The following is a 15,968-nucleotide window of genomic DNA, read 5'->3' as shown; positions in this document are numbered from 1 at the left end:
TGCACCTTTCTTTAAGCTACAACCATTCTTCAGGAGGAAGGATGATGCCCTATAGGAAATGGCCCATAAGATCAAGTTTTTTTCCTTCACCTTCAAGTTCTGGCCTTGAAAACCTTCTCCTCTTAAACCTCCACTCAACCTTCCCCTTCCTCCTTCTAGCAAAAGCAAGCACAACTCAAGAAAAACAAATTATTTGCTTTGTATCATTTTCATTCTCAGTGACAGGCGAAAAAAGTAGCAGGGCATGTTTAGCCAGGCAGATTAATCTGTAACTATTTACTTACAAGTATGTTTTCTTAAAAACTACAGAAATATCAAAAATATCTCCTTTTCCCCTCCTCTGCAATGGAAAATACAGCACTCCTGACATTACTGAAATCTAATACCTGCAACTGATGTTGCTACAAGAAAAATGCATTCTTCAACTGTCAAGCACTTTTAACTAGAAAAATGCTTAAATAGTATAAATCTAAATTATCTGAGCAACTGGCTTCAGAGTAATTAATTTCTTGAACCACGCTAACGCATTCAGTTGAATCAGATGTGTGTCCTTCTTGAGTATTTTTGGAGCTCTTGAATAAAGTAATCACCCATTTATTTTCAGCTTTATGGAAAGACTTTTGAGGTAAATGTGTTGTAGAAAATTGATTTTAGGTTTTATTTATTTATTAAGGAAATGGAGACAGAGATGGTATCTCAGTATCCTACATAACATGCTTTCAGACGAATGTTTCAAATTAATTTTTCTGCCTAGTAACATAAAATGCACGACCATTACTTCTGCAGGTGAAGGGAATTACTTTCCTAGCTTTCAGACTTCCCCAAATGCTGTTGTACAGTTACACAGTTATCCCTGAAATCCCACACACCAGCAACCTCCAAAATACAGACTCATTCTGCCAAAGCATCTTCTCCAGCCCTGTTACCTCAAAATAAACTAAAGGTTCGGCAGCCTGCCCACCTGCAGCCCTCGCTGCCATCTTCTCCCTGCTGAGCAAAGCAAAACCACTTGCTTTCGGAAAAGAAACCAGTCTTGGAGTTGCACTGAACACAGGAGAATTAAGCAGCCATACCAGAGAGAGCAAATAATGGATTGCAGGCGTTACAAAGGCTCGGTCCTTCCAAGCTCTTCTGCTGCCCAACACACTGAGCAAGAAGCACTGCGAGCAAGAAGCAGCGTGTGCACAGCAAACACCGTCTGCAGAGATGCTGGCTAAGCTTTCTGGGGGTGATAAAGCTTTTATTTTATTTTATTTTTTAAATAATGTCCTGTAATTATAGTAATTAGAATGGTCAACATGCATAAAAATGGAGGTCAGCTTTATGAGAATCCTAGAAAAATGCAACTATAAGTTACAATTCTTTTATTGTACCCTCACTTCCAATAAGGTGAAAAGGCAATGAGAGATCATCACATAGGAAAACATGTCAGAAATGCTGCTGTTTTCCCCATTAACAATTAGAATATTCTGAAGTCAAATACGTATTAAATAATGACAACAAAATTATTGAGAACCCAAGAACAAAAATCTCCAGGATTAGGTTAGATCTGATTTAACCTTACTGACTCCTCCAGACTAGATTTTAGACTTCATTTTAAGGCATAGGGCTGTATTACACTAGTTTTCTGCAAGAAGATTCATAATAATAATATACTTCTTCATTTAGCTTTTGAAATAGCAAGCCATGCAGAACAAATTATCATAAATGGCATTTGCCTTGCAAACAGATTCTTCAGAAAATGTTAATAATCAATAAAAATATCGAAAGGGAGGACATTGCACCTAAATACCATTAGCCTGTATGTAAGGTATGCATCTAAATTCCACACCTGCAAGTCACAGGTCTCTGCTCTTATAATCACGGTTTTTAACAGAAGGAAATGGTAATGTTTTTAAATTAATATGGACAGTATCTTAAATTTAACCTTCTCTAAGGTTTTAAGTATGCGAAGGATCTTAAAAATATAAAACAAGTTTATAACAGAATTGAAAGAACATTGATAGCTCCATTTGAGTCATACAAATTAATAGAAAAGATTCTTTTTGAACAAACTGCTTATCTGCAAATTCCTTTCTTTTTCGCAAAAATCACTTAAACTCTCCTTTTCAAAATCATGAGAAGAGAGAAGAAAGGGAGAACTTAAGAAGCATTTCTACTCATTTTCTCCTACAGTAACTTTTAAGTACAGAAAGACGTTTAAAGGTGGTATTTTTTATTCCCTGCCATGTACTGAGACATCTACTATTTTCAAATTGTGTTAAGTACATTTAGTTGCATTATGGTAGCTAAACTTTACATAAACCTTATGTATGTTCTTTCCTACTCAGGACCCAAAATTAGCAGGATTCCCATATGTCCCCAGGGAAGGGGAGGAGGGAACATCCCCACACTACGCACTCTCAGGCACACTGGAAAAGAAAATCAAAGTTAAAAAAAGAAAAGAATAAAAAAGAGTAGAACAACCCAGCTCTAGATGGCAGCAAATCAATATTCACCCCTATATACACAGAAACTGAGAGCATCAAGTATTTTGAGACAGGCTGTGTATTTTCAGCAGTTTTTCTAGGCACGTCATTATTTTCACTTCGTTACACTCTAGACCAAAGCTGACTGTGCAAAGTTGTTAGGAATCAACCACACTTCACTACCAACAATTAGAACAAGACTCCTCTCGTTTCAATAACTTATTCAACCGGCAGAATTAATATTCCTTTTTTTCTTCCTAAGTTTAATTTGATTATCTTTTTTTTTTTTTCAGAAACTAGCTAACTCAATAGAACAATCCAGAAACGCTGGAGACTAAGAATTTTAGAATTTTAAATTCTAAAAAATTGGGCCATCGCTTAATAACTGAGATCATTTCCTTTCATTAGAGTTGCAATTACAACGTTATTTTTGTATAATAAAGAGAGATCTTAAAAACATGCATCACCCTCATTTCTAACCTCATGAATAAAACTACTACAACTGCTATACTATTATTTTGGTAAAAAAAAAAATTCAAAGAATATATTTCAAGGAGACTAAACTACGCAGGCTCCTCTTTTGCTCCCTTTCGTGGCAGAGGCAGCGTGGGGAGGTCACAGAGTAGGAGAGGGATGGTGGCAGTAGCTCAGGGAACAAGGGCAGCAAGGAAAGTCCAGGTTTTACATGGACTGGTCAAGTCACTCCTTACAGACTGACCGAGACAGCACAGAACTGACCATGTAAAATGATATGTGTGCTGTAAATACATTTTACACTTATGTGTCCACACTTACAGGATTAAATACAGCAATCAGCATGGATGGTCCTGAGCAGCACCATCACTGTCACACCACAGGGCTTGTCCTTGTAACCTGGGGGTTAGCTGCGTTGTTTCACGCAGTGCTAAGACATGGTTTTCATATGCTCATTTCTTTCTTTTCCTGGCACCTTCCAATTTTCCATCTTGCAGGGCATTTTAAAGCTAGTTGCTTTGAGAGCATACTGTGCTGCCTATGCTTATAGGATCCTCCGTGTCCCTCAATAACTCTGCTCCTCCAATCTTTAATCTGCTTTGCAATATACAGGTGTCAATTTTAGCATTTAAAGGTAATCTTGGCTTTCTAAACCTTGCCGATAGAGTACATTCACAACCTAGAAACACTGAAGGGCAACAACAGTGAGGAACCAACAGTGCAAGTTCTCATCAGGAAAAACCAGAGTGACCAAAGCAAAAGCCTGCAGGGTGAGCTCCTCCAGCCGAGGGGGACGCGGGCTGCGGGCACGGCAAGTTGCCCGGCTCTGCAGAGCTCACGCTCTCCCATTAGAAAGCTGGCCACATCTTGCATTTCCCAAGAGCAGCCGGCCCAGACCTCTCTGGTTGCTTTTTTTTCCTGGACTCGACTTAACCACCTGTGTTGCAGGTGAGCCTGGTAATAATCAACATAATTCAGCAGTTACCTAGTTTACATGGCAAAACCATAAATGCTGTTTTCAGTTGGAATCGATATTAAAAACAGGCTTAGAAGTGTTTGTTCAGGTGTTCACAAGACACTTTGAACAAAGGGAAAACTAATTTTCCGATTTCAAGTTCTTTGAATGGCGTGCACTCAGGTAGTCGTGGTGCCAGCTAACCCCATAACCTCATCCTGTAAGGCTGTGTGCAGAGCTGTATTCATCCTTACCCAGCCTTCAAGGGCTCCTGAGACTTCCACTCGCCAGGTCTAAATTTGGACAGGAATCACCTGCTCCACTTTAAAATGTTTCCATGTATTACATGGCCATACCAGCACCCAGACCTGGTTACTGAGAAGCTGCGAGCTGTAGGACACACCTAAGCATGTGGAAATAACTTTCTGTTCCAAGAATGAAGAATGGGCAGTGCCATACGCCGCTCTCCACACTGGAATACATCTTGCCTTGGAAGTCAAAATCAAGTGTGCAGCTACATAATGACTTTAGACAGTTAATGCAACAGTTAATACACTAGTAAGACTTGAAAATACTTACTACTCTTTTGGACCTGATGTAAAACGTATTTTCTTTTCCTGTTCCCATTTGGAAACAGAGGGACATAAGGAAAGGCATGGAGAGTTATAGATTAATCAGGTTTAAATATTATTGTCTTCCCTCCCTGCAAGTGTTTAACAAATTACTTATTTACTTCTTTTGGCATTTTTCACTGTTGTTGTTGACAAGGTTAAAAGTATGCCCTGCCCGAAGTATTACATAAGCTTTTGAATGATTAAAACAGCAAAAGGTAAGCAAAAAGCAGTTACTCAACTAGGAATCTGGGTAGAAACCAAAGCAAAATTATCAACGTTAGGAAGTATCTTCACTTTGTGCCAAAAACTACTAACCTGTGCAACCAGAATTATTTCAGAGAAAGAGAGAGATTAAAACAAAGCCAAAGACTGTCACTCAAATGCTTCTGTGTTCACACCAGAATCGGCATTCTAGGGCATGATGAATTAGACCAAGAATTTCACAGAGGTTAAAATACACAAAACGTAATGCAGTTACTCCCAACAGTTCAGGAATTATCACTGTAAGAAAATAATCTGATGCGGGGTGGCAATTCACATGACATATTTGGAGCTGCCTTCCAAATAACAGTCATGTAAAATGGATGTTTCAAGTAATCTCTTGGCCAGTCTCAGCCTTCCACGGTAGCTGCTCAAGATGGAACAAAATGAGCCTGAAAATACCCCAAAACATCTGTGGTAAGCAGATTTGATACAACTGCTTAAAAGACGTGACGGGTACGAAGTATTTTTGGAATAACAGGAATTACAAACTCTTCCTTAAAGTTTCTGCATATAACAGCCACCACCTAACTTTCTGCTCATGAGGTCCCCAACCACGAAATACTTCTTCCTAGATTTATGTCCCAGTATGCCTAGTCAGAAATAGCGTTTTAATATATTTAAATACCAAGCCCTAGAGTCATTCCTATAAACATAAAATATTATATTTCTTTTGCAGCAATTTGATCATTTGCAAAGATGACAGAAATGATCCAAACAGATCTGTCACATCTTTCTGGAAGTCTTCTGAAACAGCAGCATAAATATCCTCAACTTCACTTTTCTGCTACTCGGGAGATTGCTTACAGCAGACATTATGGAAAGTCTAGAGGACATCTCAGACAGCAATGGATAGGAAACTTGAGGCAATTGACACTTGTTTCCTGATTTATGGTGAGACTGGCTATGGCTAAGGGAAAGTGATGCTGGAACAGACTAAACCAGTACTGCACCAACAGGGATGCATCCAGAATGAAAAAGAAAATGGAAAGTAGGGCTCTGAAACAGGTTATTACATTTAACATTTCCAGCCACATTTTTTATACCAAGAAATATATTTCTTCATCTTGGAAATTTAAATAAAGCTATATACTAGGTTACTTACTTATCTAAAGAACACTTCTGTAAACAGGCTGGTTTTCTATCACAGAATTCTTTCATTATTAAAAAAAAAGGAAAGAAAAAAAGAGCATGCTTGATGTTTTACTAACATAAATGGATCAGTTCAAAAATGCCAGCGGCTGACTGTGTGTTTCCTACCAACCTTAGGGAAGTTTTCACCACATCAGGTTTTCAGACAAAGTTGCAATTTTGGAAAAAATCAGCTCAAAGAGTTATAACCTTGCGTCCTAACGTTCTCTTGTCCTCCAAAATGGTCTAAGCTTTGATTTAATCCATAGACTTTCTTTTTTGGGAGGACAGAAAACAGCTGAAGATGAATGCAGCAGTGTGCAAGGTTAAGAGTCTGTGTAGAAGTGAACGCTTTCAGCAAGGCCGGTTGGACACCATCTCACTTATCCCTGTGGTACTGCAGCTTTTGCTCCTACACATCTGTACCTACCACACCAATCACCTTGGATGGGACAGGGAGCCCCTGTCAGACCCAGCTCTGCTGAGCTAGGAGCAATGCCAGCATATCCAGTCTGTTAGAGCTGGCTGTTACTACAGTTCAGATACTCTCTTTTGATCCCATTTTCATTCTTGAATTCTGTCAGAGAAAGTAGAAGAGGAGTTGGATTGTGTTTGCTGCTCAGAAACAGGGCTGCAGAAAAAAACATCACAGCAGAGAGGAAAGAAGAAAATATCAAAAATCCATGCAAGCTTATAAAGGAATGTGGTTTCCTGGGAATCCCATGATGCAGGATCAAGATGTAGAATCTAGCACAGATTCAGATTTCCCCAAACGTTAGGGATGTTCAGAGCCATTGTTTTGAACTTAGTCTGTGAATGAATAAAACAACTCAATTCCCTTCAAAAACATTACATGAAGGGCTAGGTAACTATATTTTATAAAAGTATTTTTAAAATTTTACCATCAAATGATTTAGCAGTGGAGGACATTCACTCCGTCTTGCTAACTGAAAAGAACTAATTGCATATTGTTTTCCCCACGATATCTCTTGAAGTGACGATACAGAATGCATAATTTTCCTCTGCACATCAACTCCCACTGAGCTACAAGGCCCTCTGTCAATGCTCTTAGAAGTGCAGTGTTGGATTTTTTTTTTCCCCCCATCAGTAACCTTCTGCTCCACAAAAATAAAATTGGCCTAAAGAAACCATCCTGAGACAAATCTGTAAGCATGCTATCAGTTAGGAGCTGGCAGCTGTAGCCCCAGCCTGAAGAATCGGTCATTTTCCTTACAGGAAGAAGTGGAAGGAAGCAGGAAACTCAAATAAGTTTTGAAGAATGAACTTAAGCTTCTAGCAAATAATTTGAAAATGTGGCCCCAGAAATCTACTTATTTTCTCAATTTTGTACAATTTCTTTATTCTTTCACTTCTCTCCATCCCCAGAGAGAATGGGGGAATCATTTTCCATCTGTAAGGGGAATCAACCAACTCCTTACCCTTTCAGAGATTTCATTTACTCTCCATATTCTTTTGCACCTACTTAAAGTTGCTCTTCTTCTTTTAAAGCTGCAGTCCCCAAATCTTCTCTTTTTTCAAAGAAGCAGAACTGCTTTCTGCCCCATGAAGCCTCCTCAGGGCATCAGTTAAGCAATCCCCCCTTTTCCCTCTCCCCATTCTGGGTCAGGCTCCCCCAGCATCTCTCCCTCTGTACCAAGAGGAAGCAAAGCAGTATCTGCTACTTGAGAAGCAGCAGTAAAGGTTAAAAGAGCCGCCTGCTGCTTCTCTCCCAGACAGTTCTTGGAAGGAACCCATACTTGTGTATCAGTTATCTGGAAGGGGCTTTGAAACCCTAGAACGCTCCTGGATGAACAAATTGCTGGCAGTCATTGGGAGAAAGGAAACACACAGAACAAAAAAGCCCTACACATTGCTACGCATTCATTACAGATAATGAGTTTATATGCATTTTCTGTACAATTATGCATACGTATGGGCAGGCAAACATTGCACAAGCTATCATAATCAGGGAAGAGTTTGAAAACTATCAGCTTCCTCCATGCAATGTTCACCTTTCCAAGGTCTGCCTAACATTGGTCCTGACACCTTTTACACACCACCTGGTATATGCGATGCACATCCTGTGAGTGGAGCTTCGTAAAGAGCTCAGCACTGACCTTGTTGCATTTCCAGTGAAATTAACAGCTGAACTTCATTTGATTTTTGGTGGAAAAATGAGCATCTTTGAAGTTATGCCCTTGATATAGATTTATTTAGGCAGCAAAATGTCACTTGCTACATCCAAGTGCTAAGAGAGTTAGGTTTAACTGAAGCAGAATTTTTTTTTGCGGTTCTCCAGGTTTTAGATTATTACAAAATTTAGAGCAAGCCTGTTTGAAGTCTAGTGTTCATACTTCCTCTAAAAAGTCATCTCATATTTCAGTGCTTAAAGAATACAGAAGCTGCCTGAAGAGAAAGCCATCAAATTGAAGAAGTCTTAGTTAAGAAAATTATGGAAACAACACATTAAGAAAAGAACTCATATATATGCCTACTACTGCAAGAAGCTCCAAAGACTGGAATAGCTTTTCTCCTTACCTCTGGAGTGTTTTTCTTGAACTCGCGACTTTGCTCGATAAGTTTTTTCCTAGACTGCTCACTTTCATCTTGTCGGTTAGCCAATATTGTTGCTGTGGCATCGAGTTCTCTCTGTCAAGAAAAACAACAAAAAAAGGGACTACAGTTAGAGTTCTCATTATCACCAAAATAAAAATAAAAGCTTGTATGTCCATCACATCACCTGGAATATCGAGGCGGCTGGGCTGTACAGCAGTACAGAACAAAGCACCAAGCTTCCAGAAAAGAGACTCCCGTGTTAGCATCGAACGAAGGTCTGCAACCTTTTTCATTCCACCTTGCAACCAAAATACCATTTTTCCTGAAAAGCATTCATGCCTTTATCACGACATTACTCACGCTAACAGCAGAGGAGTGCAATACACACCTCCTAATGCCTCCCCAAAGCGAGTGAGGATGACAAATCTTGAACACGTTCAAGCCGGGTTTATTTTCACATGCCTGCAGATACTGGATTTTACCTTTGTGAGCTTTTCTGTGAAGAAAGTTATGACTAACTCGGCTACTGGTTAATCCTGTGCTTCTGCTTACACTGGTTATGCTTCAGTCACTCATCTGGTGAATGCCAGAGTATCTTCCAACAGCTTTCTACTCAGCTGAGCAGAAACGAGGCTTTCTACCAGGCTGAGTAGGCCCAGCCCAGAGCGTTATCCCCACCAGAGTTCCTTTGCTCAGGCCCACGCTTCCAGATGCCACCACAATGGATTGAATGGGTCACTTATCAGCACTGAAAGCAACAACACAGCCTTCCCTGTCAGCCTGTTCCCTTTCTGAGGTATTTCCATGTAGCAAGAAAAAAGTAACAACTCGACTCAGCTATGGACACTGTTCCCAAATCACTGGGAGTTGTAAGCAAGGAGCTGTAAGAGGAATTTGGGCATTGTTTCCCCCCCCATATTTATTTTAAATGAAGAAACAACTTGGCTGTGAGAAAGAAGTAGGTGAGAAGCGAGAGAAACCTGCCAGAGCAAAACACCAAGAAGGTCCTCTTGGTGGCCACTTCCACCACCAGACCCTGCAACCTCTTGCTGCCAGCCCAGCCAGCAGCACACAGCAGCCCAAAAACCTCTGCTTGCCTTCCCCTCCTGCTGCCTGACAGCCACCAGCCCGGTCATCTCCACACACATGAAAAAATGTGGTAAAAAGAGGGCAGATGCTGTTTATTTGAGATGTTAGTTTGAAAAGCTGACCATGCACTGGGTCCTGCCTGTGGAACCGGGCAGCCAGTAGAAGGAAACAAAATGGGAAACCAAAGATTTGCTCCTTTCTGCTCTGCAGAGGTGTTGGAAGCAAGCACAGAAAGCAGGATCCACAGGACACCCGCTAAAATCCCTTGTGCTACAAGTTTACAGAAAAAAAAGGCAATTCAGCTCCTGCAGTTTTTCTAGATACTCCGTGAAAAAGCCTGGTCCCAAATTGTTATTTTTATTGAGGGTGAATCCTGTAACTTTCACAAACTGGATGGCCATGTGTTTTACATGGCTCCATGGAGTTTGACCTCTGGAAGAAAAAAAATAATCCCTTCTGCAGTTTCCAGCTCCAGAGAATCAATACTTTTTTCCCCTTTAAGTCTTTTATTTCTACTATGTATATGGACCACAGTTATCTTAATCCTTGGAAATAAGCTAAATATGACAAATGGATTTGAAGCTAGGCAGCACGCTGGAGCCAGTGACCTAAATATTGTCACCGTAAGGCTTTAAAAACACTGCATTTCTGACTTTGAGAGAAAAAAAATAGGGCAATATGTCCACCAGATCTTGGTTTGGAATTCTGTAACATATGTGAAATCTATTGCAGAAAAGTGGGAAATACTTAACAGTTGGATAAACCACATTTGAAATTCATCCCAGCTAAGTTTATGCAAGAAAAAAGAGCAACAGAAACCAATGTGGTTAAGCAGTACTATAAAGAGCAATATAACGGCTAAGCAGAAGGCTTTTAAAAAATATAAACAATCTGGTACGGCCGGCAACTTGGAAAACTATATTTAAAAAGGAAGCACACATTTAAAGCAAAGCAAAGAAAACACTAATCATGAAGCATGAGGGAATTGCAGTAGACCAACGAATCAAATGCTTGTTTTACAATACAGAGGGCTAGCAAGGCACTTCACAAATGGAAAAGCAGGTTTTTAAGACCTGTACTTCCAAGCTAAGGGACAAGAAAGAAAAAGAACTGGTTCAAAAAATAAATAAATCCTACTTTGTGCTATTATGAAGAGTCAGGTGGTGAATGAAGAATACCCTCATCACCCTCACTGCCTGATCAACACCAGTGCCACGGTGTCTTTACTGCAGGGACCTTCCCTTTTCTTTCAGAAACCCTTCTGGGTCAGGGACTGTAATTTCTCTTTACAAGACATTTCCTTCTGGGACATCTCTGGTACAGATATCATCAAGCAAAAATGCCAGCATGCAGCCACACTGAGCTGTTTGACACCAGGGGCTGAAGCCCAAAAGCTCAAAGATCTTGCAGAGATATTAAGTCTTCATAGTCATTGTCACAGTTAACAAGCCCCAAATCAAAACTATTTGAAAAATTGCTATTTTTTTCTTCCTTACTTGATCTCAATCACATGCACTACAAGCATCATTTATTCCAACAAAATAAAAAGACTTATCTTTCTGGCTTCTTTCCTCTTGCCCCAAAGTACCATCTATTTAGGGCAACCAGTTCTCATTGCTTGAGCCACAGATGAGTGAGGAACCCCCTCCCAGGATTTCCACTTTGACCCATTTCAAGAAATTTACTGGGGGTGGGAGGGAGGCAGTGCGAAGAGAGGAGACAGGGAAGTCTTAGGTGCTTAAGCGCCGGAGTCATCAAAAGCAACCCTCAGAAAACAAAAATTAAAAGGTTTCTTTCATGCTATATAAAAAAAGAATCTAAAATGAGGAGGTCAGTCTGCTACCCACTGCAACAACAGTCCACAGATGACAGTCGGTCAAGCAGGACCAACAAGAGACTTCAGGTGAAGAGCAAAGGCAGAGGCATGAGGAGCATCCTGTGCTGCATGGACACCCCAGCAGAAAGGAGGGGACACGCACAACGGAGATCCTTTCTCAGGACTGCACTCGTCGGATCTATCATAGAATGAGTTATAAAAACCTATGGTAATCATCCACAAGCACTGTGATATAATCATACCCCAAAATTTTGTTCTTCCCCCATTTTGAAGCGTCTAATCCCTGCTGCGTTTCTCGCAAAGCTGTTGTTCTGGTGCAAGAAAGAGAACAAAACTCCAAGGCAGACTGATTTTTGCTGGCAGATGCCTCTCAGTCCGGGCAGCGATGCCTCCCCAAGCACAGGTGCGCCTTCAAAAGCCTCAGGCACGGCTGCAGATCTTAGCAGCATGTTTGCACCACAAACCTTATTTTACTTATAATAAAGATAGACACAAATCACAACTGCACGCAGATTAGGAATTTTCTACCAGTAAACGTACTGGTAACCATTTCCACTGAAATCCTGTTTCTGTGTAGTTCAGGTACTTCCCTTTATCATCGTTTCAATCAGTTGTAAGGTCTAGATGATAACCCGCTACGGAAAGGAGTTTTCAGTAGTCTCGTTTCTGTTTGCATCCTTTCTCTGGATTGCATTTGTCAATTCTATCAGAGGTCTCAGTGTGGCTTTTTGCAATTTTTAATTTCCTATTAAAAGAAAATTTCTCAGAGCATCGAAGACACCAAGGCAGGAGTGTCTGGCACAGCCCTGCGTACCCACAGCCTATTTGTCTCAGGGACATTATATGTTTCCCTAACTGATATATTACGTAATCTCTCAATCTGAAAAACCACGAAGTCTTCACCTGTTCAGAAGCCTACGTACTGATTACAGAAGTATTTCAGAAATGATAAGCTGTTTTGCGAGCTCGATGTGTTTCTCTGGAAAAACAAACACGCATGCTCATAGACAGAGCTGCAGATTGTTACGTGGGAAGTAACCACAGAGCTGACGTTTGGGAAGTTGTACTTTTTGTAAATGCTTATTTTCACCGTCCTTGCTTGTAAAAACCAATTCCAGTCTAGCAGTGCTCAGAAAGGCAGAACATGTTATAAGAACACAATAACGGATGAAGTTTCTTCTCTGGAAGATGAGTTCATGCCCGCTGTGCTGTGAAGCCCCTTTTTCACACATGAAAAAGGAAAGATCGGAGTCCAAAGAGAGCGCAACATCTCAAGAACAGCTTGTCTCCTACCTTAGAAATAAATAATTAAAAAAAAAACAAAAACAAAAACAAAAACACAAAAAACAACCAAGAACTGTAAGCATTAAAATAAACATGTTTCTTAAGAATAATTTTGTCACTTGGCAAACTGATGCAACTACCTTTCACACACAGAATTAGGAAGTTTCAATAAACACATTTTATTTCCGCATACTCGAGTAATTTGACTCCAAGTAAGCTTTTAAACAAGCTTTAACTGGAACCAGTTTCGTACCCTGTGCAGTACTTTTGGACAGTGAGTCAACGTGTGCGGTGGCCACCGCATTAAGCAAATAGAGAACAAAAGCGGAGGTGCTAATGTATCCATCAATAAGATAGCTTAACTAAAAAGCTCTTACAATAAAGAAAGAAAAGAGGCATAAAAAAAGTTTGTACCGGCTTTGTTCGCCCTAACACCAGCCACTACCGCAAATGCAGGGAAAGCCTATCAAAAAATCTTGCAGGAGGGGAAAGCTAGTCCTGGCCTTTCAAAAGGAGCTACTATCAGCACAACCCAGCTGCATAAATATCTACGCCAGCAACAAAACCACTACTACTGGAACAGACTGCCACGGCCAACACGGGATTAGGCCTGTCTTTTCATCTACACCTTGAATTCAGAAGTTTGTTGTGCGTTGTGTTTTTTGTTTTCTTTAATGCAAAGAACAAAAGAGTGTCCAGAGCTCCAGAGACCTTAATGCCAAAGGTCTGTAGGTTCTATTTAACGAGCTTTTCCTCCCACTCAGGGATAACGGAACACTGGTTCTTCATTCCGAAAGGCAGTTTTCATCCTGTGGCACTGTTTTTGCCCTCCTCAGCACGCCGTGCACGCAGGGCCCGGTCCCTCCGCACAGGCAACTGCTGGGTGAGGTGCCACCAGGCCAGGCTGCACCACGGCTGCTGGGACGGAAGCACTGCTCTCACCATGTGAGCAAACCTCCGAGATCACCTGGTCCAACCACCCCCTACCATCGCTATCACCCACTGAACCATGTCCCCAAGCACCACGACCAACCTTCCCTTGAACACCCCCAGGGACGGTGACTCCACCACCTCCCTGGGCAACCCATCCCAACACCTGACTGCTCTTTCTGACAGAAGTGTCTCCTCATTTCCAACCTGAACCTCCACTGCCACAACTTGAGGCCATTCCCTCTGGTCCTATCACTGGTTACCTGTGAGAAGAGGTCGACCCCCAGCTCCGCACGCAGGGGCTCTGAGAAGGCCCTCACACAGACGTCCCTGTAAGGCTGTGAAACCACCACCTTCCATTCCCTCACCTTGTCCTTTGGTTACAAATCCTAGCCAAATAAAAAAACCACTTAAAGCAAACCTACTCCAGCAGTTACTTAACACTCTGCTAGGTCCTGCATTTCTGTTCATTACAGTTTCAAAGCACATAAATTTCCTAAAAAGAAACTGTGAGCTTTTGCTGGGGAGAGGGTTCCCTTTTGCCTTTACCAGGCTCCAGCTCCCATGCTGCTGGAGTGCTGTTCAGGGCTTCACCGACCTCCTACACATTAATTTTCACACTCCTGCACTCAAAAGCAGAAGTACGAGCCTGTTGCATCAAAAGCTACAGCGGAAGAGGCCAAAAAGAAAAAGTAACATGAATTTGAGTGGGGCTGCGGTCAGGGCTCCCAGGACAGGCTCCTCCAGGCAGGCAGCACACACGAAGCAGCAAGCACAGCTCCGGCTGGCCCGGGGAGCATCACCCCCAGCCTGGGCTGCGAGAGGGAATTCGTTAGCCTACCACATCCACGTTGGTTAATTACTCCGCAAGAAGCACGAAATGCCTCAGTTTAATACTTGCTATTTCACAGCAACTACGCGGTGGCGGGGAATCAAATGACATCACCTTCTGCCAAATAAAATAAATTACGAGGAACCAAAGAAAACTCAGTGTCGCTTGCAAAGACTTTCCCCAGGCAAGACGCAGCGATACACATCTGCCCGACCTCCTACCTTGCTGGATGAGCACAGGCTGACCGAGACGCAGCACGAGCTCGCCCCGCACAGACCCCGAGGGCCGGCGGAGACGTGGTAGCTGCACCACCAGGAGCTCATTGTGCACAGCCACCCCACTGCCCTACAGGATGCAGGAACACAGTGGGCTGGGGTACGAGGTGGTCCCCAGGGCGGTCCCTGCAGTTCTTTGGGACTTTTTAAAGGGCAAGTTTTTAAACAACAAGAAAAAACAATTAACTGATGACTAATTACAAACTACTTAATGCACTCTTCTTGTTTCAGCCAACTCCTGCAGCAGCCACTGTGTTCAGGTGAAGAGGGATTATACTGCCATCTTGTAATAAAACACCTCCACCAACTTCAGCTCATGTCCTACTTCCAAGCAAGATCAGATTCGTGCGTTACACTAATTCTCTTGACCTCAGATCAAAGCAAAACGTAGCCTTAAAAGAGTGGTTCAAATAACAAAAAGTTCAGCCCTTTACCTAAGCTCTGCTACATCATTTAAAGTATTTAGTTACTCCTCTTTTCAGCCCCAGCTTTGCTGGCAAATGAAGCATGACCATGCTTTAAGCTAGACACATACTGTAACACAGATCAGGATTTATAACTTGCTATAAAGGCCGCCACTAATAAATCAATAATACATATACACACAGCCTTGCTTCAACGTGAGTTCTGGCCACTTATTTAAAAGATATAAACTCAAGCTTTTTTTTTTGTTGTTTTGTTTTTATTCTAAACGAAAACTAACTCATTGCTTGGATTTTTAACTTCACTCAAATCCTCACTACACTGTCATTTAGAACGAGAAGTCACAATTGTTTTTCCTTTGATGACATTTTATTCTTGGGAGATTTTTAACATGGTTAACCATTGAAGACAGACCAACTGTCTGCCCTGAAGTCCATCACAGCAACCACTCAATAATCTTTCAGTCTCCAAATGCAATCACCAATCTGAAAGCTACTTAAGCTGTTTCCTAACGTAAAATATGGACGATAAATACTGGATATGAAATATTTACCAACAAAAGAATAAATACACAGTGAAGAAGCAAGCTACAAATACTTTTTAAACCACATTCAACAGAGTAATTCCTTGAGGAGCAGGCCTTGAGCTAACCCACCACCTCAGCCTTCGCTCCCGTCTGATGCTGGGGCACTGCAGAAGTGGTACAGCACGAGAATAAACTATCCCAGTAGTGTATCTGTATGGTAGGAGAATTTCCAAACGAATATGGTTTGGAAAGATAAGACTAGACTTGGAATTTCTTCTATTAAAGACCTCAGCAGCAGGCATGTGCTACAAAA

At 41.5% G+C, this 15,968-nt stretch overlaps 1 protein-coding gene across 4 annotated transcripts in view; it reads right to left on the bottom strand.

The window, feature by feature from the left end:
- Positions 1 to 15,968, bottom strand: part of CUX1 (cut like homeobox 1) — a 268,267-nt gene that overhangs the window by 211,432 nt on the left and 40,867 nt on the right. For all 4 annotated transcript variants that reach the window (XM_084299863.1, XM_084299860.1, XM_084299861.1 and 1 more), the window contains exon 2: positions 8,442 to 8,552. In XM_084299863.1, coding sequence (XP_084155989.1) covers positions 8,442 to 8,552 — 111 coding nt within the window. The remainder of the gene's footprint in view (positions 1 to 8,441; positions 8,553 to 15,968) is intronic.

The sequence above is a fragment of the Netta rufina genome (assembly GCF_964035555.1).
Source record: "Netta rufina genome assembly, chromosome: 21".
NCBI classification, from domain to species: Eukaryota; Metazoa; Chordata; class Aves; order Anseriformes; family Anatidae; genus Netta; species Netta rufina.
The sequence above is the reverse complement of the archived record's forward strand: the minus strand, read 5'-3'. Positions and strand labels throughout refer to the sequence as shown.